At 40.0% G+C, this 23,079-nt stretch overlaps 1 protein-coding gene and 2 pseudogenes across 1 annotated transcript; all 3 read right to left on the bottom strand.

The window, feature by feature from the left end:
* Positions 1-2,613: 2,613 nt before the first annotated feature.
* LOC115248514 (uncharacterized) lies at positions 2,614-4,455 on the bottom strand (annotated as a pseudogene).
* A 9,807-nt stretch (positions 4,456-14,262) lies between these two features.
* LOC115248504 (uncharacterized) lies at positions 14,263-16,220 on the bottom strand. Its single transcript, XM_029832280.1, has 6 exons — positions 16,172-16,220; positions 15,384-16,064; positions 14,707-14,832; positions 14,577-14,620; positions 14,380-14,478; positions 14,263-14,271 (listed from the first exon to the last, which is right to left on the bottom strand). Exons 1-6 carry the CDS (start codon positions 16,218-16,220, stop codon positions 14,263-14,265), a joined length of 1,008 nt encoding a protein of 335 aa, XP_029688140.1.
* Positions 16,221-20,002: 3,782 nt separating this feature from the next.
* LOC101061244 (uncharacterized) lies at positions 20,003-21,696 on the bottom strand (annotated as a pseudogene).
* Between the last annotated feature and the right edge of the window lie 1,383 nt (positions 21,697-23,079).

Here is a 23,079-nt window from a genome sequence, read left to right as displayed (position 1 = left end):
TTGTTTGTCTTTGTGAGTTAGAAGTGGGATAAGCGGCCACCTGTCCCCTAAAAAGAGATAAAGAAGTCGAAGACTGATAGAGGGATGGACAAAAATCCATTTGCCAGTTTTTTCACAATTCTAATAAAACTCTTGAAGGTCTTTTGTTGCAAAATAAAATTTTAATTGATTATATATTAACAATGGCAGCTGTGACTGCTTTTCATAATGCTGAATGCTGATGCACCAATTAGGAAGCTAACCAAGGTCTGCAGATTCAAAAAGCAGCAGACAGATGTCAAGGTTTCAGTTGTATTGGGAATCTTGAGCGGGTAGTAATTTTTAATTAAATCAAAAATTAATGTTTGTATTGTGTTCAATTTTGTTATCTGTTTTGTTAGTCTTTAGTCCAAGTTTCACAAAAAAAAGGTCAACAAAGAGAGCTAAACATTTTCTAAACTGCTGGCAAGTTGGATCCCAAATAAGCAAAAATAATTCCTGCAGTTCCGGGAAGGAGAGACCACGGTGGACACAGCAGGAGTACGCCAACCCTTTGGATAATACTGCCCCTGCCTTATCATTTCTATGTATCCAAGACATAGCCTGCTGCTGTTTACATGGTCATGATCACATAATGGAGCATTTGTCTCATCCAGTGGGTGTTTTGGTCAACTTAATAGTCCGATGGATATGAATGCTTGTGAAAACCATTGTTGCAGCTTTTGACTTCACAAATTAAGGACTGCAACAGCACGATACAAGCTTTGTCTTCATAAAATGAATATAAATATATGGAGGTAATCTATCATTTGTTGACATGGCCAGAAAAAACAACTTTATTAGGAAAACTTTGTTTCATCGAGACTGATAAATGATACAATTGAAAATGTAGAAACCGGTATGAGTACATACAAAATACTTAATTAGGTCCTGTGTTAAGCTGCAATGACAACAAGACATCTACAGCCTCACAGCAGAGTACACACATTCATTCTGTCTGTTCTGCATTGATCTGTTGGGCTGGTTGTTCCTCAAAGCTGCATAATGGAGGTTGTTTTCCTCTTGGTAGCCCTGGAGATATGTTATAAAGGGTAAGTTAGTGTGTGTAAATAAGGATTATTTATACATATAAACTTAAAAAAAAAAAAAAAAATCAAAATTGTCTCCACCTCTGCATTGGCTCTGGATGAAGCTTGGACTCTTGATTGAGAGTCTGTTTTAAAACACAGGAAGAGATTTTTTTAAAGTAATTTTCCCAGTTTCCCTTTAGGAATCTTCAAAATATATTACATCAGTTACCCAGAGAGTGATGACTGTTTTTCCTCTTTGTCATAAAAACTGAAATGGATAATAAAACAACCACAATGATGGTAAATATCCAGGCCGCACTGAGGAAATACACCAAAACAAGATGGGTTCCTTCATCTGTAACGAGATGCATCAGAAATTGTGATATCCGCGATGCCGTTTCAGACAGTCATTTAAGTATTTACACAAATTTGTCCTCTCACTTTATATTAAGCTAGTTATGATGTCATTACTGTGTAATTCAGGGAGACAATAGACATCACTAGTCACAAATTTCTTTTATAAAGTAACAATATACTGTAGAAGCAGAACCTATACTGACATAACAAGGAATGAGTTAAAGTGATACTCACCCCCACACACCAACTTGGTTGCATTTCCAAACAGAATTTAAAAAATTTATATGCCACACTAAATTAACAGCTGCGCATTCTGGATTATTTACAGTCTTTTTCAACTTCAAGGATATTTTTTTGTTAAATAAGAAACATGCAACAGCTGCAAGTGCTTGTTGGAAAAGTCACCACCAATCTCTTTGGTTTTAGTGACATTTAGCTCCAGTCAGTTGTTGCACCAATCAAAAACCTGGGGAAATAAAGCCCTGGAGATGCAGCCTGTGGCAGATACTGACAGCAGATACAGCAGGACCATGTGTAAAAGGGGTGGTTTTGTACGATAGCTTGGCTGCTTTCATGTCATGCTTAACTTCTCTATTGACTTCTTGTCAGAATCAGAGCATGTGAAAAAGGAACTTTTCTTTCTGCTGAGGATTTCCTTGAGCTGCTTTTTATCCTTGTGTGACCCTGCCATGGCCTATCACCTAATGCATATGGCCCCAGACCCTGCTGCAAGACAGACTCATGTCTCTGTTTCATGTTTGGACGATCTGGGCCCATAGACAAAGTCCCAGCCATTGGTCGCGCACCAATGTGCTCCAAACACAGGCCTAGGTCCCCTGGTCACTAAGTGGGATATGCTGTTCCTAATTGATAACGTATTTGAGATCTGTGCTTTATCTGGCCCTCCACCTAGTACCCTTTCCCATTGGAGGCCTTATGAGGGGCAAATTAAGACAAAACAGATTCTGGGATGTTGAGGACACTTAAGCTCCTCCACCATGATTCGTTGGTAGTTGGAGGACAAGACAATCAAGTGTGTGTTGGTTATTTCCTCCTTTATTGTACCAAGGATCCTGAACATCCTGAACAATGTAGAATGTACACAATGAATCAAATATCTATAAATCAACCACAGAAGAGCCTTTTTCTATTTTGTGAGTTTTCTGAAACTACAGGATATCTAAAATTGTTGAAAATGGTCATTTTTCTACTGCTTTACACTGAAGTAAACACATTCAGTCCAGGTATGTTCTCTGTTCATCTTCTTCTTCCACAAAACAGAACCATCTGCATCTGGACAATCCTGTAAATGACAACAATGAACTCAGTGCCTTTTGAATATTTAATGAACGACTTTATTCTGACTAATAGAAAATACCTTTGGTTTGGACAGAGGTGAGAGTCTTACATGCGATTCTGAAAAATAAAATGGAATGTTAGAAATGTAAAATTACTATCTAAAAGCAGACCGGAAGTGTAATTAATCATACCTTTATAATTGCAGCTGTGACTGTAACATTCATTTATTTATTATTTTTAAGAATATTCAAAATATATTACATCAGTTACCCAGAGAGTGATGGCTGTTTCTCTATTTCGTCATATAAACTGAAATGGTTGATAAAATAACCACGATGATGGTAAATATCCAGGTCGCACTGAGGAAATACACCAAAACAAGATAGTTTCCTTTATCTGTAACGAGAGGCATCAGAAATTGTGATATCCGCGATACTGTTTCAGATAATTAATTGGTGTAAAGACCTAATTAATTTAGGTCTTTACACCTATTTGTCTTCTCACTTTATATCACGGCAGTTATGATGTCATTATTTTCTAATTCAGCGAAACTACAGGCATCACCATTCACACATTATTTTATAAAATAACAGTATTTAAAGAGAATCTATACTGACATAACAAAAATATGAGTTAAAGTTATACTTTGACCACAAATGTTTTTAATGTGCTGCTGTGGTGTAAAATTCAAACAGCATAAATTTTATGACTGTATGAACTTAGAACTTAAGGTTCATGTTGCTATAAATTGCTCTATGTGTTTAAACATAGAGCAATTAAGAAATTAAGTTACATTTTGGATTTTTTTTTTTAACACTGAGGTCATGTTGGCTTTATTATTTTTACAGGCGTATGGAAACAATCTGCACATAAAATAGCACTTAACAGCTTTTGAATAAAATGATTTCAAAACTCACTCACCCTCAAACACCAGCTTGGTTCCATTTCCAAACAGAATGTGTCCACATGCTGCAACAGCACAATAGTAGGTCCCAGTCTGAGAAGTGTTCACGTTCTTCATGGAGAAGCTGTAGAAACAGGTGTTGGTTTTCCTCTCACACTGCTTATTCCCGCCTGTATGGCTGTACATGAGTCCCAGTTGAAATTGTCCAGAGTTTCTGAACCAGTAAACAGTGTGATCCCCATCACAAGTCCACCCAGTATGTACTGTACAATTCAGCGTCACAGAACCTTCTGCTTGGATAGAATGTGATGCTGGCTGATCTATAGTCAACCCTGAACCCTCTACAATGACATTATAACCTTCTGTAAAGTCAAATGCATTTAAATACCGATTTACACAGTAATACGTCGCTGAGTCTGATAACCTCAAATCTGTTATTGTCAGATTAGTTCCATTGTTACCAGGATGTATTTGGAAACGTGGATTGGTTTTGAAGTCATTAGCACAGCTACAAAATTTACTTGATATCCAGTACATACAGATCAGAATCGGCTTCTCTCCCAGAGTTTCTTTAAACCAAGAGATCCTGGTAGAAAAATAATCTCTGTGAAGACACGGCAAAGTCAGGTTCTGTCCAGGTTTGACTAAGATATAATTGGTCTTCCAATTCAAAGATGGAGAAAATTCCATTGTAGCTGTAAATACAATTAGAAATGAACAACGTTTAATGTTTAAATCTAGAATTTTGCAAATGATGCCATAGATAAACAAAATACAAACAAATAAGAAATCCTCACCAAATTTCTCCAAACATATCAGCCAGAAGATCAACTTTGCAGATGTCATCTTGCTCCAAGTTTTGGGCTGAGTGAAGAGAAGACTGGTCCTTTTTAAACTGATAAATGCTGCACTCATATCTGATTGGGCAGCCGGAGATGACTCGAGGGTGTGAGATACAGGAAACACGATCACTTGTAATGTCAGATTTGCTTGATAAAATTGATGTTGGGGAAATTAAAGGAAGATTTAAAGGTTAAAAAAACCCACAAGAAAAAACTTTGGATTACCTTAAGAATAGGATTTTGCTTCATATATAAATAGAATTCAATTTGAGTTGAGTTATAATGTGCATCATTTCTAACCAATCAACAACAACCAGCCAACCAACCAACCAACCAGCAATCATTCTTTTTTATTTTTTTCATGTTGCAGTAATGCATCCAGTGAATGCTCACTAATTATTATGACAGACAGCTTTTGGAAAATGATGCAGCAACGAGGGGTAGCATGGGCTCAAACAAGATTGTTCACATAAGAGGGAGCAGATTCAGGTATTAGTCTGTCGGTCAGCATGAATGACATGATCTTAATGTGGGCAGGTACAGTAGACCTCTATCAGCAGTGAGGTGGCATGGGCCTGCTTTCGTTGGACTATCTGAATTAGTGGAAATATGGGAGATCACCATGACTTGTATCAGCATTTGTAGGTTTAATGGCCTGGTTTTTCTGAGGTTGGATATGGCAAAGTGACGGGATGACAGGGAGACTGATGCTACATGATCACAAAACCTCAGATGGTCAACAATCATGACTCCAAGGTTTCAAACAGCCTCGATAACAGGCAGGGGCCAATTTTGTGATCTATGTTTTGATGAATGGATAGTTTTGCCAAGGAAAGAAGGAGCTCATTTTCACCATGGTTAAGTTGAAGGTGGGGGCCCTGCATCCATGCGGATATGTCTGAGAGACATGGTGAGATCTAGTCTGAGCCGGAGGGTTAGTCTGGGGAAAATGAGATGCAGAACTGGGTGCCATGTGGAAAGCAGTGGTATAAAACACCATGGGAGACCATGGGATGATTTGCCTGAGCAATGTTGTGTATATGGTAAAGAGCAACAGCCCCGGCACCGATCCTTGGGTGACCCCAGTGGAGAACTAGTGATGAGCCAAAAGTTGATCATGCCACGACACCCTGAATGAATGCCCAGATAGGTACAATTCAAAACAGGAAAGTCAGAGCAACACCGCATTGGTGGCCCTGGCCCATAGACAGTGGCCCTGAGGAGAAGACAGCAAGAGAAGCTGGAGGAGGAACTGATGAAGATGTAAGCACTCTCTGTTGCACATGGATAGAATCAACACGGAGTATATCAGAGGAACTGGAATATTGTGTTTTTGTAAGCCTATAAAATCATGAATTAGTCCACTTATTAACCTATATATTAAACAAAATGTATGTACTCAAGTGAATGTGTCATTATAATCTAAAATATAATCTAATCTAAAAATGTTTGCATACAGACAATTCGATGGATAAATGTGCTTAATACAAACAGAAATAACACTGTTGACAAGAACATGTGTTGATGTGACTGCAATGGGGATCACATTAACATTACAGCAATGTCATTTTCCTTACACTAGTTGTCTTTGAATGCCAAGGTCAAGAGAGTGAAGCGATGTAGTTTGACTGCTATGTGTTAAGACACAGCAAAGACTTCCTGTTTGAAACCACCAAGACAGAAGGGGAAAAGTCAAGCCCAAAAAAGATTCTGACTGTGTTACAAAAAATACATTTGGACATTTTAGACAATAAAGGGCTGCAACTTTATTTGAATCTTATTTTAGAAGAAGATTGACTGCAGGACAAAATATATAAGAACAGGATTATTTTTAAACATGTCAAAACTTTAAGTGTTTTGCATCATAGTCTAAACACATGGCTGTACGTATGGTAACGTATGAATGGTATGGCATATTACTTGGTATTTCTTTACATGATGTGTATATATTTATGTAATGTTTTATTCCAAGAAGAAGAAGAAATAAATAAAATAAATATCATTTCAAATGTAAAAAGAGGACAGCAAACAGGTCGAGCAGTAACTGATGTTGTGGTTTTGTTTCTACTGCATAGTGTCACATGTGTGGGGGTGTGTAAGCTAACACCTTAACACCTAGGGTGTCTAAACTAAAGTGCCACACTAAATTAACAGCTGCGCATTCTGGATTATTTACAGTCTTTTTCAACTTTAAGGATATTTTTTTGTAAAATAAGAAACATTCAACAGCTGCAAGTGCTTGTTGGAAAAGTCACCACCAATCTCTTTGGTTTTAGTGACATTTAGCTCCAGTCAGTTGTTGCACCAATCAAAAACCTGGGGACGTAAAGCCCTGGAGATACAGCCTGTGGCAGATACTGACAGCAGATACAGCAGGACCATGTGTAAAAGGGGTGGTTTTGTACGATAGCTTGGCTGCTTTCATGTCATGCTTAACTTCTCTATTGACTTCCTTCTTCTCAGAATCAGAGCATGTGAAAAAGGAACTTTTCTTTCTGCTGAGGATTTCCTTGAGCTCCTTTTTATCCTTGTGTGACCCTGCCATGGCCTATCACCTAATGCATATGGCCCCAGACCCTGCTGCAAGACAGACTCATGTCTCTGTTTTATGTTTGGATGATCTGGGCCCATAGACAAAGTCCCAGCCATTGGTCGCGCACAACTGTGCTCCAAACAGAGGCCTAGGCCCCCTGGTCACTAAGTGGGATATGCTGTTCCTAATTGATAATGTCTTTGAGATCTGTGCTTTATCTGGCCCTCCACCTAGTACCCCTTTTCCCATTGGAGGCCTTATGAGGGGCAAATTAAGACAAAACAGATTCTGGGATGTTGAGGACACTTAAGCTCCTCCACCATGATTCGTTGGTAGTTGGAGGTAAAGAAAATAAAGTGTGTGTTGGCTATTTCCTCCTTTATTGTACCAAGGATCCTGAACATCCTGAACAATGTAGAATGTACACAATGAATCAAATATCTATAACTCAACCACAGAAGAGCCTTTTTCTATTTTGTGAGTTTTCTGAAACTACAAGATATCTAAAATTGTTGAAAATGGTCATTTTTCTATTCTACTGCTTTACACTGAAGTAAACACATTCAGTCCAGGTATGTTCTCTGTTCATCTTCCACAAAACAGAACCATCTGCATCTGGACAATCCTGTAAATGACAACAATGAACTCAGTGCCTTTCGAATATTTCATGAACGACTTTATTCTGACAATAAAAAAATACCTTTGGTTTGAATAGAGGTGAGTCTTACATGCGATTCTGAAAAATAAAATGGAATGTTAGAAATGTAAAATTACCCTCTAAAATAAGCCCAGAAGTGTAATTAATTATACCTTTATAATTGCAGCTGTGACTGTTCATCATGCACACCGAGAAAGCCAGATACTCTACCAGAAAGGTGCTGAATGATGATGCACCACACAGGAAGTAAACTGAGAACTGAGAGTGTTTATCATCTGTAGATGAACACAGCAGCAGACAGGTCAAGGTTTCAGTTCCATGGTGAAGAAGAACAGGCAGTAGAGCTTGAACAAGTACAGGTAGCGATTTACTCCAACCACCAGTTCTGTTGAATAAGTTTTTCTCAAGTACCCAGGCTCTGAAACCAATGAGTTGAGGTGGAATGGCCTTTTATTTTAAGTTTAAGCCAATTAAAGAATTGTTTTTGAGGTTCATAATCTAAATCCAAGTTATCATTGTCAAATTCCTAGTTTGACTACAATATTTCCACACAAAGCTTTTGTTCAGGTATTTGCAACTCAGAAATTATCAGGAATAAAACTTATCATAAATTGCACCTTTTCGCTGAGGAGTCACCTCTCTACAGTCACTGTGAACATGTCACACTGCTTTGAAACATGTAATGTAAAGAACAAAGACTTTTGTGCTAGTAGCCAGATTTGCCAAAAACCAGACCTGGTAAAACTAGTGGCTTGCCATGCTCATTTCTTTTTTCATTTTTTGACTTTGTTGACTTTTATTATTTGAGAGATGAGAACCATTTTGTTGTGGCTCGGGTTTCTCGCCTCCTCCCCCCACCTGCAGGATCGGCAGGCAGGGACGGGCCGAACTCTGATGAGCGCTGAGCCTCTGGCGCACCTGCAGCGCATTACCTTAATTCAGCGGCTACTTAAACTCCCCTCTCTTTGCCGCCGGTGCCAGATTGTTGTTTCGCCACAGCGTCTAGCTTCCACCCTCTGTGATCTCCAGTTTTTCGCCTCCTGTTTTCTGTGTTTACTTCCAGCGTGTGAGTTTGTTCCAGTGCCTCGTCACTGCGTTTTCGTTTGTACTTTTTCCTCGACGGTTTTTCCCTTTTATGGTGATTTTTAGTTCGTAGATTTTCTGTTGTTACTTTGCTAGAGTTGTTTCTGTTGCTACTTTGATTCCTGCGTCTTGCACCTTTTTGTTATCAATAAAGAGCTGTATCTGCTACTCTGCATCTGGGTCCAGGCCTCCTTGACTTCCCATAACACATTTAAGTTAAATATAATTTGTATGCATTTGTGACAGCATTTTTGAGACAGTCTTCATGTTTGTATGCTCATATTTTTCAACAAACCAGTAAATACATAACAAAAAAACCCCTCCCGTTTATCTGTGCCCAGGTCAAATAAGCAAATTCTGTTTAATTTGAGTTCAATTTAAGTCATGGTATGAATGTGATTCAAAGATAAGTTATTGATAATGAAGTCAGAATTATAATTCTGCAGTGTCAATATTTAGGTAAAAATACAAGTTTGTCTTATATATGAACAAATCAAATAATCAATTCAAATTCCTGAATCCAAGTTAAAGTCATAACAGTCGAAACTCAGAATACCGGAGTCATGAACATAGAAGGTAATTCACCCTCAAAGACCTGTTTGGTTCCATCTCCATGTAAAATTTTAAATGGGCTATAAATGTTACATTTCCTCCACATTTTAGAAACTAAAAGCTCCATATAACAGAATCAGGGGATATTTAGGCCATATCTGTTTAAACATAAGGTTAATTTTTCTATCAATCGCTATATATTTTGAAACCAACTGAACAGAGCTAACTGGGGTAACCTTTCTATGGACAATAAAATAAATTAGTGGATTCTGGCTTAATTTTTTTTAAAAACTGGATATTATGTAAATTATTTCTACAATATATATAAAATAATCTGCACAAAAATATGTAGCACTTTAACAACTTGTATAAACCTTTTGAATAAAATGATTTCAAACACACTCACCCTCAAACACCAGCTTGGTTCCATTTCCAAACAGAATTTGTCCACATGCTGCAACAGCACAATAGTAGGTCCCAGTCTGAGAAGTGTTCAGGTTCTTCATGGAGAAGCTGTAGAAACAGGTGTTGGTTTTCCTCTCACACTGCTTGTTCCCGCCTGTATGGCTGTACATGAGTCCCAGTTGAGATGGTCCAGAGTTTCTGAACCAGTAAACAGTGTGATCCCCATCACAAGTCCACCCAGTATGTACTGTACAATTCAGCGTCACAGAACCTTCTGCTTGAATAGAATGTGATGCTGACTGATCTATAGTCAACCCTGAACCCTCTACAATGACATAACTTTCTAGAAAGTCAAATACTGTTAAATACTGATTTACACAGTAATAGGTGGCTGAGTCTGATAACTCCAAGTCTGATATTGTCAGATAAGCTCCCTTGTTACCAGGATGTATTTGGAAATGTGGATTGGTTTTGAAGTCATTAACAAATATCCAAAGTTTACTTGATATCCAGTACGTACAGATCAGCCTCGGCTTCTCTCCCAGAATTTGTTTAAACAAAGAGATCTTGGTAGAAACATCATCTCTGTTAGTTTCATGAAACACTTGTTTGACCACATTCCTTTATAAATGGCGACCAGGTCGTCCAAGAGAAAACAACGTCAACCAAGACACAAAAAACAACAAAAGTAAATGTAAATTGATACCATTTACGTACTGTTAAGAGTCTAAAATTAAAAGTAATAGCTCCGTGGTCGCCTCGGCAGCACCACTACGTCTCAGCGCCGTCCCCCGAGCGAAGGGGGGGAGGGGGGGGGGGGGGGGGGGGAGAGAGAGAGAGCGCGAGAGCGAACAGGAGAGAGTCCCGCAAACGGGACGGAGCCAAAGCAGCAGTGGGTCCAGTACGCGAGGTAGTCCGTGCCGACTGTTTGGTGGCGCCACCACTCCGTGAAGGGTTCCCGCTGGGGCAACGCGACCCACCGACGCCAGCCGGCAGTCAACTGCAACAAGGACAGCGCCATTAACCTTTATCGACCGAGTGCGGGGAAGTCAGTGACGCGCATTGCTGCGCCTTACCTGCCCAGGGTAAACTAGCGCGCGTGCCCTCACGGCAAAGCGCTCTAGGTGGAAGGATGGCGGGAGGAAGCACCAACCTTCTTGGCGCTGCCAAACAGCATGCTCGCGCTGTGAAACAGTTTGTTGGTCGAACCGCCCAGATAAGCCGCAACCCCGCCGTACCGTCGAAGGGGAAAAAAAAACTCAAGTCAGCTGGAGGCAGTGCCTTATATAAACCTTTTCTCCCCACCCACCAATTAAGGCACTACCTCCATAGGACACCTGTTCGGAGGGCAGGCCACGCCCTGCCACAAGCAGAACACACATTATAAATTGAGCATGGCCGAGTGGCCAGTTTGAATTAATTTTCAGCTAAATATCAAGCCTAACTTTTGCTGGTTTTGAATGTTGTAAACTGGGGGTCTACTCGGAACAGACTAAAACACATGGCCACTGGATCAATTCGATTTAAATGGCAAATTTATCATGTGGTGCAATGGAAGGTACAGACAATGATTGTTCAAGTATGTGGAGAGTATGTGCAAGTATACAAATGTTTGTTGTTTTGTGAGGTTGTGTGCATGGGGGGGATGCAGGTATATGTATGTTAGTGTGTAAAGACATTGTGGAAGACATGCATCATCCCAGTTCTTAAGAAGAATCCTCCCAGGGAGCTGAATGTCTTCTGACCAGTGAAACTCACCTCACACCGCAGCACGGGACAAACTTAGCATGATAGTAGTGGACCTGGATTCCTGGTTCTCCAGCTACCGTATCTCACCGACAGGCCACGGTATACCAGGCTGAAAGACACTGTGATTAGCAGCACAAGAGCACCCCAGGGCACAGTGCTGGGCCCTCTACTATTAACCCTGTACACATTAGACTTTTACTACAACTTTGAGCTGTGCCAAATTTAGAAGTTTGTCGATGACACAGCCATTGTGGGATGCATCAGGGACAACAAAGAGATGGAGTAACAACAATCAGATGGAGCATAGGAGCCTGTTCATGAAATGCCTGGAGCCACATGAACCATCTACACCTCAACGCCTCAAAGACAAAGTAACTAGTCACTGACTTTGGGATGTCTAGACCAAAACTATGACCAGCTCTTAGAGAAAGAGTTGAGGTGGAGGCTGTGGAGTTCTACAAGTACCGTATTATGACTATAAGGCGCACCTAAAACACAGAGATTTTCTCAAAAATTGACGGTGCACCTTATAATATGGTGTGCCTTGTGTGTGGACTGAGTTCCAAAATCTGCTGTGCGCCTTTGGTGGGTGCACTACGGTAAACGCTCCGCCAATCGATTAGCGGCACACCTACGCATAAGGATCCCCTAAAATGGCGCCGGTCAAGCGAGACGTGTATGAATGAGGCTTACTTTAAACTGCAGGACATTAAATATGCGGCTGAAAATGGCAATCGAGCAATCTTAGTGTTTTCACTTTATGAGGAGGCGGCATCTCTCCATACGCACAAAGACAACTGTTGCGCAGCGGCTGCCCGCGGATTACCAAGAGAGGGCGGCCATCTTCCCTAACCCTAACCAGGAGACGGCGGCCATCTTCCGCACCTACTGCCGTGACAAGATAACCGCGCCCAGCCACATCACCAACATGGAGGAGATCCCTCTGACTTTTGACATCCCTTTGACCCACACAGTGGAGAAAAAAGGGAACAGCACGGTGGCGATATGCACAAAGGGGCACGAGAAGTCGTCGTTCACCGTGGTTCTTGGCTGCCACGGAAACGGACAGAGCGCTGGATGATGGAAGGCAAACACTCCTTCACAAAGACTATGAGGCAGCGGCGGGCAGGTTATGTCACCATATGCGGGTGGATTGTAGATGCATGGGCTATGATACCGTCTTCATGTATTGGAAGAGCTTTCACAAAAGCCAGCATGAATGCTGAAGCGGAAACGGTCGGTGAGTCTGATTCAGATGATGAAGAAGAGGAATTCGGGATTAAGATTAAGATTAAGATGAACTTTATTCATCCCCGTGGGGAAATTGAATTATAGTAGCAGCATATGCAGAGTAAAGAGACAGAATAAATAAATACAGATAAGATTAGAATGTTATGAGCATATATACAGAATGTTATATGCTATATGTTATGGGATGTTGGACATTGAAATAGTGCAGCTGTTTAATTCAGATACAGACGATGAAAACTTTGATGGTTTTGTGGCAGAAGAATTAATATTTTGTTCAATAAATGTGAAGAAACTCACCGTTTTACTTCCGTTGTCATTTTTTACTGTATGTTTTAGCATGCGCCTAATAATACGGTGCGCCTAAATGTATGTTTTAAATACATAAATAGCACCCGCAACTGAGACTGCGCCTTTTATTACAGTGAAAATACGGTAGTTCAAAAGTGCCATAATCATAATATTTTCAAAGATTATGATTATGCCATAACCATAATATTGGTAAAGATTATGCTTTATGATTATGGCACTTTGTGATCAGTAATCACAACATGATGAAAGTGGCACAACACAAGGGGAGACACACATGAGGTGAACTGACACAGGGGTGGCACGGTTATGTAGGGGCTAAAATGGCTGCCACAAAGCAAGAAGGTTCCTGCAATCAAGGGGGGTTTTTGTGCAGAGTTTGCCTGTTCTCCCCGTGTCCATGTGCATTGACATTAGAAGTGAATGAGGGCATGAACAGTTGTTTGTCTTTGTGAGTTAGAAGTGGGATAAGCGGCCACCTGTCCCCTAAAAGGGATAAAGAAGTCAAAGACTGATAGAGGGATGGGCAAAAATCCCTTGGCCAGTTTTTTCACAATTCTAATAAAACTGTTGAAGGTCTTTTGTTGCAAAATCAAATTTTAATTGATTATATCTTAACAATGGCAGCTGTGACTGCTTTTCATCATGCTGAATGCTGATGCACCAATTAGGAAGCTAACCAAGGTCTGCAGATTCAAAAAGCAGCAGACAGATGTCAAGGTTTCAGTTGTATTGGGAATCTTGAGCAGGTAGTAATTTTTAATTAAATCAAAAATTAATATTTGTATTGTGTTCAATTTTGTTATCTGTTTTGTTAGTCTTTATGCCCCAAGTTTTACAAAAAAAAGGTCAACAAAGAGAGCTAAACATTTTCTAAACTGCTGGCAAGTTGGATCCCAAATAAGCAAAAATCATTCCTGCAGTTCTGGGAAGGAGAGACCACGGTGGACACAGCAGGAGTACGCCAACCCTTTGGATAATACTGCCCCTGCCTTAGCATTTCTATGTATCCAAGACATAGCCTGCTGCTGTTTACATGGTCATGATCACATAATGGAGCATTTGTCTCATCCAGTGGGTGTTTTGGTCAACTTAATAGTCCGATGGATATGAATGCTTGTGAAAACGATTGTTGGAGCTTTTGACTTCACAAATTAAGGACTGCAACAGCACGATACAAGCTTTGTCTTCATAAAATGAATATAAATATATGGAGGTAATCTATCATTTGTCGACATGGCCAGAAAAAACAACTTTATTAGGAAAACTTTGTCTCATCGAGACTGATAAATGATACAATTGAAAATGTAGAAATCGGTATGAGTAAATACAAAATACTTAATTAGGTCCTGTGTTGAGCTGCAATGACAACAAGACATCTACAGCCTCACAGCAGAGTACACACATTCATTCTGTCTGTTCTGCATTGATCTGTTGGGCTGGTTGTTCCTCAAAGCTGAATAATGGAGGTTGTTTTCCTCTTGGTAGCCCTGGAGATATGTGATAAAGAGTAAGTTAGTGTGTGTAAATAAGGATTATTTATACATATAAACTTTTTTTTTTTTTTAAAAATCAAAATTGTCTCCACCTCTGCATTTGCTCTGGATGAAGCTTGGACTCTTGATTGAGAGTCTGTTTTAAAACACAGGAAGAGATTTTTTTAAAGTAATTTTCCCAGTTTACCTTTAAGAATCTTCAAAATATATTACATCAGTTACCCAGAGAGTGATGACTGTTTTTCCTCTTTGTCATAAAAACTGAAATGGATAATAAAACAACTAAGATGATGGTAAATATCCAGGCCGCACTGAGGAAATACACCAAAACAAGATGGTTTCCTTGATCTGTAACGAGATGCATCAGAAATTGTGATATCCGCGATGCCGTTTCAGATAATCATTTAAGTATTTCAACAAATTTGTCCTCTCTTATATTAAGCTAGTTATGATGTCATTACTGTGTAATTCAGGAAGACAATAGACATCGCCAGTCACAAATTATTTTATAAAGTAACAATATAGAAACAGAACCTATACTGACATAAAAAGTAATGAGTTAAAGTGATACTTTGACCACAAATATTATGTTTTTAAAGGACTACCACAGTGTCCATGTAAAATTCAAACCGGGCTTTAAACGTTACAATTTCTCCTCATTTTAGATACTGAAAGCTTTGTGTAAACAGAATTGGGGGATATTTAGGCCATATCTGTTTGAACTGGTAAATATTTCGATAAAACACTATATATAAACCAACTGAACAGAGCTAATTAGGATAACCTTTTTATGGACAATTAAATAAATTACTGGATGCTGGCTTAATATTTTTCTAGATAATATGTAAATTATTTCTACAATATACAGAAAATAATCTGCACAAAATTAGAGCACTCACCCCCACACACCAGCTTGGTTCCATTTCCAAACAGAATGTGTCCACATGCTGCAACAGCACAATAGTAGGTCCCAGTCTGAGAAATGTTCACATTCTTCATGGAGAAGCTGTAGAAACAGGTGTTGGTTTTCCTCTCACACTGCTTATTCCCACCTGTATGGCTGTACATGAGTCCCAGTTGAGATTGTCCAGAGTTTCTGAACCAGTAAACAGTGTGATCCCCATCACAAGTCCACCCAGTATGGACTGTACAATTCAGCGTCACAGAACCTTCTGCTTGGATAGACTGTGATGCTGACTGATCTATGGTCAACCCTAAACCCTCTACAATGACATTATGACCTTCTGTAAAGTCAAATACTGATAAATACTGATTTACACAGTAATAGGTGGCTGAGTCTGATAACTTCAAATCTGTTATTGTCAGATTAGTTCCTTTGTTACCAGCATGTAGTTGGAAACGTGGATTGGAGTCATTAGCAGAGTTACAATGTTTCCTTAATATCCAGTATGTACAGAGCAGAATCGGCTTCACTCCCCGAGTTTCTTTAAACCAAGAGATCTTGGTAGAAACATCACTTTTGTGAAGACACGGCAAAGTCAGGTTCTGTCCAGGTTTGACCAAGATATAATTGGTCTTCCAATTCAAAGATGGAGAAAATTCCATTGTAGCTGTCTGAGCTAAAAACAAAATACAATTAGAAATGAACACCGTTTAATGTTTAAATCTAGAATTTTGCAAATGATGCCATAGATAAACAAAATACAAACAAAAAAGAAATCCTCACCAAATTTCTCCAAACATATCAGCCAGAAGATCAACTTTGCAGATGTCATCTTGCTCCAAGTTTTGGGCTGAGTGAAGAGAAGACTGGTCCTTTTTAAACTGATAAATGCTGCACTCGTATCTGATTGGGCAGCCGGAGATGACTCGAGGGTGTGAGATACAGGAAACACGATCACTTGTAATGTCAGATTTGCTTGATAAAATTGATGTTGGGGAAATTAAAGGAAGATTTAAAGGTTAAAAAAACCCACAAGAAAAAACTCTGGATTATCTTAAGAATAAGATTTTGCATCATATGTAAATAGAATTCAATTTGAGTTTAGTTATAATGTGCATCATTTCTAACCAATCAACAACAACCAACCAACCAACCAGCCAGCAATCATTCTTTTTTATATTTTCTGTCACGGAGGGGGGTGAACAGGATCCGAACGCAGGCCAGGACACAGTCGTAAAATAGTCACAAGGTTTTATTTACGGGGGAAGGGGAGCAACACAAGGAAGACGCGGGCAGCCCTCCAGGACAGCCGAGCACAGGGAACAGAAGCGGCCCTCCAGGGCAACCGGAAACAGAAGTGGGCCTCCAGGGCAACCGGAAACAGAAGCAGCCCTCCAGGGCAACAGGAAACTCGGGAACCGAAGCAGTCCTCCAGGACCGCAGAGAACTCAGGAACAGCAGTACTCCAGGACCGCAGAGAACTCAGGAACAGCAGTCCTCCAGGACCGCAGAGAACTCAGGAACAGCAGTCCTCCAGGACCGCAGAGAACTCAGGAACAGCAGTCCTCCAGGACCGCAGAGAACTCGGAACAGAAGCAGTCCTCCAGGACTGCAGAGAACTCAGGAACAGAAGCAGTCGTCCAGGACCGCAGATCCAACACACGACAAGGGAACCCGAACAAACACCCTCACAACACAAACAGACACCCTGGCACTGACAGGCAGGCGCCACCTGCTTAAATAGGCAGCCCAATGTAAATTGCCTACAGGTGTGCCTGCCAGCAGTGCCAGCTGCAACCAATTGTGCCCCACACCACCCCCTACAGCACAATGACCGACACAACCCCAAAACCCTGACAATTTTCCATGTTGCAGTAATGCATCCAGTGAATGCTCACTAATTATTATGACAGACAGCTTTTGGAAAATGATGCAGCAACGAGGGTTAGCATGGGCTCAAACAAGATTGTTCACGTAAGAGGGAGCAGATTATGGTATTAGTCTGTCGGTCAGCATGAATGACATGATCTTAATGTGGGCAGGTACAGTAGACCTCTATTAGCAGTGAGGTGGCATGGGCCTGCTTTCGTTGGACTATCTGAATTGGTGGAAATATGGGAGATCACCATGACTTGTATCAGCATTTGTAGGTTTAATGGTCTGGTTTTTCTGAGGTTGGATATGGCAAAGTGACGGGATGACAGGGAGACTGATGCTACATGATCACAAAACCTCAGATGGTCAACAATCATGACTCCAAGGTTTCAAACAGCCTCGATAACAGGCAGGGGCCAATTTTGTGATCTATGTTTTGATGAATGGATAGTTTTGCCAAGGAAAGAAGGAGCTCATTTTCACCATGGTTAAGTTGAAGGTGGTGGCCCTGCATCCATGCGGATATGTCTGAGAGACATGGTGAGATCTAGTCTGAGCCGGAGGGTTAGTCTGGGAAAAATGAGACGCAGAACTGGGTGCCATGTGGAAATCAGTGGTATAAAATACCATGGGAGACCATGGGATGATTTGCCTGAGCAATGTTGCGTATATGGTAAAGAACAGCAGCCCCGGCACCGATCCTTGCGTGACCCCAGTGGAGAACTAGTGATGAGCCAAAAGTTGATCATGCCACGACACCCTGAATGAATGCCCAGATACAATTCAAAACAGGAAAGTCAGAGCAACACCGCATTGGTGGCCCTGGCCCATAGACAGTGGCCCTGAGGAGAAGACAGCAAGAGAAGCTGGAGGAGGAACTGATGAAGATGTAAGCACTCTCTGTTGCACATGGATAGAATCAACACGGAGTATATCAGAGGAACTGGAATATTGTGTTTTTTTAAGCCTATAAAATCATGAATTAGTCCACTTATTAACCTATATATTAAACAAAACGTATGTACTCAAGTGAATGTGTCATTATAATCTAAAATATAATCTAATCTAAAAATGTTTGCATACAGACAATTCGATGGATAAATGTGCTTAATACAAACAGAAATAACACTATTGAGAACAACATGTGTTGATGTGACTGCAATGGGGATCACATTAACATTACAGCAATGTCATTTTCCTTACACTAGTTGTCTTTGAATGCCAAGGTCAAGAGAGTGAAGCGATGTCGTTTGACTGCTGTGTGTTAAGACACAGCAAAGACTTCCTGTTTGAAACCACCAAGACAGAAGGGGAAAAGTCAAGCCCAAAAAAGATTCTGACTGTTACAAAAAATACATTTGGACATTTTAGACAATAAAGGGCTGCAACTTTATTTGAATCTTATTTTAGAAGAAGATTGACTGCAGGACAAAATATATAAATACAGGATTATTTTTAAACATGTCAAAACTTTAAGTGTTTTGCATCATAGTCTAAAAACATGGCTGTACGTATGGTAACGTATGAATGGTATGGCATATTACTTGGTATTTCTTTACATGATGTGTATATAATTATGTAATGTTTTATTCCAAGAAGAAGAAGAAAGAAAGAAAATAAATATTATTGCAAATGCAAAAACAGACAGCAAACAGGTCGAGCAGTAACTGATGTTCTGGTTTTGTTTCTACTGCACAGCGTCACATGTGTGGGGGTGTGTAAGCTAAGACCCTAACACCTAGGGTGTCTACATAAGTTCTCATCATACCCTGTGTGTCTTATTCAGATAGACAAATTCTAAAATTTATATGCCACACTAAATTAACAGCTGCACATTCTGGATTATTTACAGTCTTTTTTAACCTTAAGGATATTTTTTTGTTAAATAAGAAACATGCAACAGCTGCAAGTGCTTGTTGGAAAAGTCACCACCAATCTCTTTGGTTTTAGTGACATTTAGCTCCAGTCAGTTCTTGCACCAATCAAAAACCTGGGGAAATAAAGCCCTGGAGATACAGCCTGTGGCAGATACTGACAGCAGATACAGCAGGACCATGTGTAAAAGGGGTGGTTTTGTACGATAGCTTGGCTGCTTTCATGTCATGCTTAACTTCTCTATTGACTTCCTTCTTGTCAGAATCAGAGCATGTGAAACAGGAACCTTTCTTTCTGCTGAGGATTTCCTTGAGCTCTTTTTTATCCTTGTGTGACCCTGCCATGGCCTATCACCTAATGCATATGGCCCCAGACCCTGCTGCAAGACAGACTCATGTCTCTGTTTTATGTTTGCATGATCTGGGCCCATAGACAAAGTCCCAGCCATTGGTCGCACACAAATGTGCTCCAAACACAGGCCTAGGCCCCCTGGTCACTAAGTGGGATATGCTGTTCCTAATTGATAATGTCTTTGAGATCTGTGCTTTGTCTGGCCCTCCACCTAGTACCCCTTTCCCATTGGAGGCCTTATGAGGGGCAAATTAAGACAAAACAGATTCTGGGATGTTGAGGACACTTAAGCTCCTCCACCATGATTCGTTGGTAGTTGGAGGACAAGACAATCAAGTGTGTGTTGGTTATTTCCTCCTTTATTGTACCAAGGATCCTGAACATCCTGAACAATGTAGAATGTACACAATGAATCAAATATCTATAAATCAACCACAGAAGAGCCTTTTTCTATTTTGTGAGTTTTCTGAAACTACAAGATATCTAAAATTGTTGAAAAAATTGTTTTCTATTCTACTGCTTTACACTGAAGTAAACACATTCAGTCCAGGTATGTTCTCTGTTCATCTTCTTCCACAAAACAGAACCATCTGCATCTGGACGATCCTGTAAATGACAACAATGAACTCAGTGCCTTTTGAATATTTAATGAACGACTTTATTCTGACTAATAGAAAATACCTTTGGTTTGGACAGAGGTGAGAGTCTTACATGTGATTCTGAAAAATAAAATGGAATGTTAGAAATGTAAAATTACTATCTAAAAGAAGACCAGAAGTGTAATTAATCATACCTTTATAATTGCAGCTGTGACTGTAACATTCATTTATTTATTATTTTTAAGAATATTCAAAATATATTACATCAGTTACCCAGAGAGTGATGGCTGTTTCTCTTTTTCGTCATATAAACTGAAATGGTTAATAAAATAACCACAATGATGGTAAATATCCAGGTCGCACTGAGGAAATACACCTAAACAAGATAGTTTCCTTTATCTGTAACGAGAGGCATCAGAAATTGTGATATCTGCGATACTGTTTCAGATAATTATTTAGGTCTTTACACATATTTGTCTTCTCACTTTATATCACGGCAGTTATGATGTCATTATTTTCTAATTCAGCGAAACTGCAGGCATTACCATTCACACATTATTTTATAAAATAACAGTATTTAAAGAGAATCTATACTGACATAACAAAAATGAGTTAAAGTGATACTTTGACCACAAATGTTTTTAATGTGCTGCTGTGGTGTACATGTAAAATTCAAACAGCATAACACTGAGGTAATGTTGGCTTTAGCATTTTTACAGGCGTATGGAAACAATCTGCACATAAAATGGTACTTTAACAGCTTTTGAATGAAATTATTTCAAACTCACTCACCCTCAAACACCAGCTTGGTTCCATTTCCAAACAGAATGTGTCCACATGCTGCAACAGCACAATAGTAGGTCCCAGTCTGAGAAGTGTTCAGGTTCTTCATGGAGAAGCTGTAGAAACAGGTGTTGGTTTTCCTCTCACACTGCTTGTTCCTGCCTGTATGGCTGTACATGAGTCCCAGTTGAGATTGTCCAGAGTTTCTGAACCAGTAAACAGTGTGATCCCCATCAGAAGTCCACCCAGTATGTACTGTACAATTCAGCGTCACAGAACCTCCTGCTTGGATAGACTGTGATGCTGGCTGATCTATGGTCAACCCTGAACCCTCTACAATGACTTTATAACCTTCTGTAAAGTCAACTACATTTAAATACTGATTTGCACAGTAATAGGTGGCTGAGTCTGATAACTCCAAATCTGATATTGTCAGATTAGCTCCTTTGTTACCAGGATGTAGTTGGAAGCGTGGATTGGTTTTGAAGTCATTAACAAATTTCCAATCTTCGCTTGATATCCTGTATGTACAGATCAGTCTCGGCTTCTCTCCCAGAGTTTGTTTAAACCAATAGATCGTGGGAGAAACATTATCTTTTTGAAGACACGGCAAAGTCAGGTTCTGTCCAGGTTTGACCAAGATAAAATTGGTCTTCCAATTCAAAGATTCCATTGAAGCTGTCTGAGCTAAAATCAAACAGAAAAGAAGACTGTTTGATGTTTCAATTTTACATAGATGCTATAAACAGACAAACAAAACACATAAAAATGCTCACCAAATTTCTCCAAACACATCAGCCAGAAGATCAACTTTGCAGATGTCATCTTGTCATCAAATATTGGGCTGAGTGAAGAGAAGGCTGGTTCTTTGTTCACTGATAAATGCAGAGCTTGTGTTTGATTGGACAGCGTAACATGATGTGAGGGTGTGACATACAGGAAACACAATCACATGTAATAAAGGTGAAAGATCTTGAGATATAGGAAAAGGCCCTAATGAGAAAATGACATTTGACATATTAAGAATATTTTTAAACAAACATATAACCTTTGCATTTCTTTAGCTAAGGGAAGGTGTATGATGTGTTTGACAAGAAAAGAAGAGCAATCATTTGGTTTTGTTTTCAACATTTACAATCCACCAATATCAAAACAAAAACGCAAACAATTCAACTCACTAACCAACATCAAAGCAAATGTCAGAAGAAATGTAGAGAATGAGCCAGGAGAGTGCATGATATGCCTTTTGAAAGGAAAGTAGAGAAAAAGAGTATTTTGGAATGGAATCTTCATGGACTATGATGTTTGCATGTGACAGAACAGGGAACGAATCTAGTTCTGGTGTTGGAATTTTTCTCATTGACTGTGATTTAAATGTTCAGCTAAATTTTCTCTTAAAATCAAGAATGTCTCAAAGCGTTTTCCAGAAACCCAGATCCTGAGCTCTTAAAAGGCAAAAATTGCAAGGAAAACCTCACTTGAAATAGGAATAAACCTCCAAAAAGACAAGGCTCCTGTAGGAGGACCATTCTTTTGATGGTCAGCAGAGTAAATGAGATGGAAATTACAAACTAGGGCAGGAGGGAGGACAGAAAGAGAAGAATAGTCAAACACGTCATCAAATTTTATTTTACAACTACCGTATTTTCACGACTATAAGGCGCACCTAAAAGCCTAGAATTTTCTAAAAAATCTACGGTGCGCCTTTTAACCCGGAGCGCCTTTTGTATGGATTACGGTAATATTGGTTAATCGCGGCTACTGTAGTCAGTAGGCGTGGCCGAGATAACAGCAGTAAATTCAGTCCCAAACCATTTCTGTCTGTAAAGACCCCAAAATGGCTCCTTGCAAGAGACGCGCTTTTGACGCAGAGTTCAAACTGAAGGCTATCAGTCACGCAGTTGAACACGGAAATAGAGCAGCGGCAAGAGAATTTAACGTGAACGAATCAATGGTGCAGAAGTGGAGGAAGCAACAAGACGACCTGCGCCAGGTAAAGAAGACTCAACGGAGCTTCCGAGGAAACAAAGCAAGAAGTGGATTAACAAAGGAACTCCAGCCGCTAAATATTGGTGTCAACGGGGCATTCAAAACTAGACTGCGAACTGCGTGGGACCGGTGGATGACGAACGGCGAACGTTCACCAAGATGGGGAGACGGCGCCGAGCGTCATACGTCACTATCTGCCAGTGGATAGTAAATGCCTGG

Source organism: Takifugu rubripes, unplaced genomic scaffold, assembly GCF_901000725.2.
Source record: "Takifugu rubripes unplaced genomic scaffold, fTakRub1.2, whole genome shotgun sequence".
NCBI classification, from domain to species: Eukaryota; Metazoa; Chordata; class Actinopteri; order Tetraodontiformes; family Tetraodontidae; genus Takifugu; species Takifugu rubripes.
The sequence above is the reverse complement of the archived record's forward strand: the minus strand, read 5'-3'. Positions and strand labels throughout refer to the sequence as shown.

Bases quoted from the DNA above. Each gene is read 5' to 3' on its own strand.
- LOC115248504 (XM_029832280.1), bottom strand. From the start codon at position 16,220: ATGACATCTGCAAAGTTGATCTTCTGGCTGATATGTTTGGAGAAATTT. The intron at 16,065-16,171 runs GTGAGGATTTCT...TTTTGTTTTTAG, and splicing joins GATATGTTTGGAGAAATTTG to CTCAGACAGCTACAATGGAA. The intron at 14,479-14,576 runs GTGGAGACAATT...ACATATCTCCAG, and splicing joins CATCCAGAGCAAATGCAGAG to GGCTACCAAGAGGAAAACAA.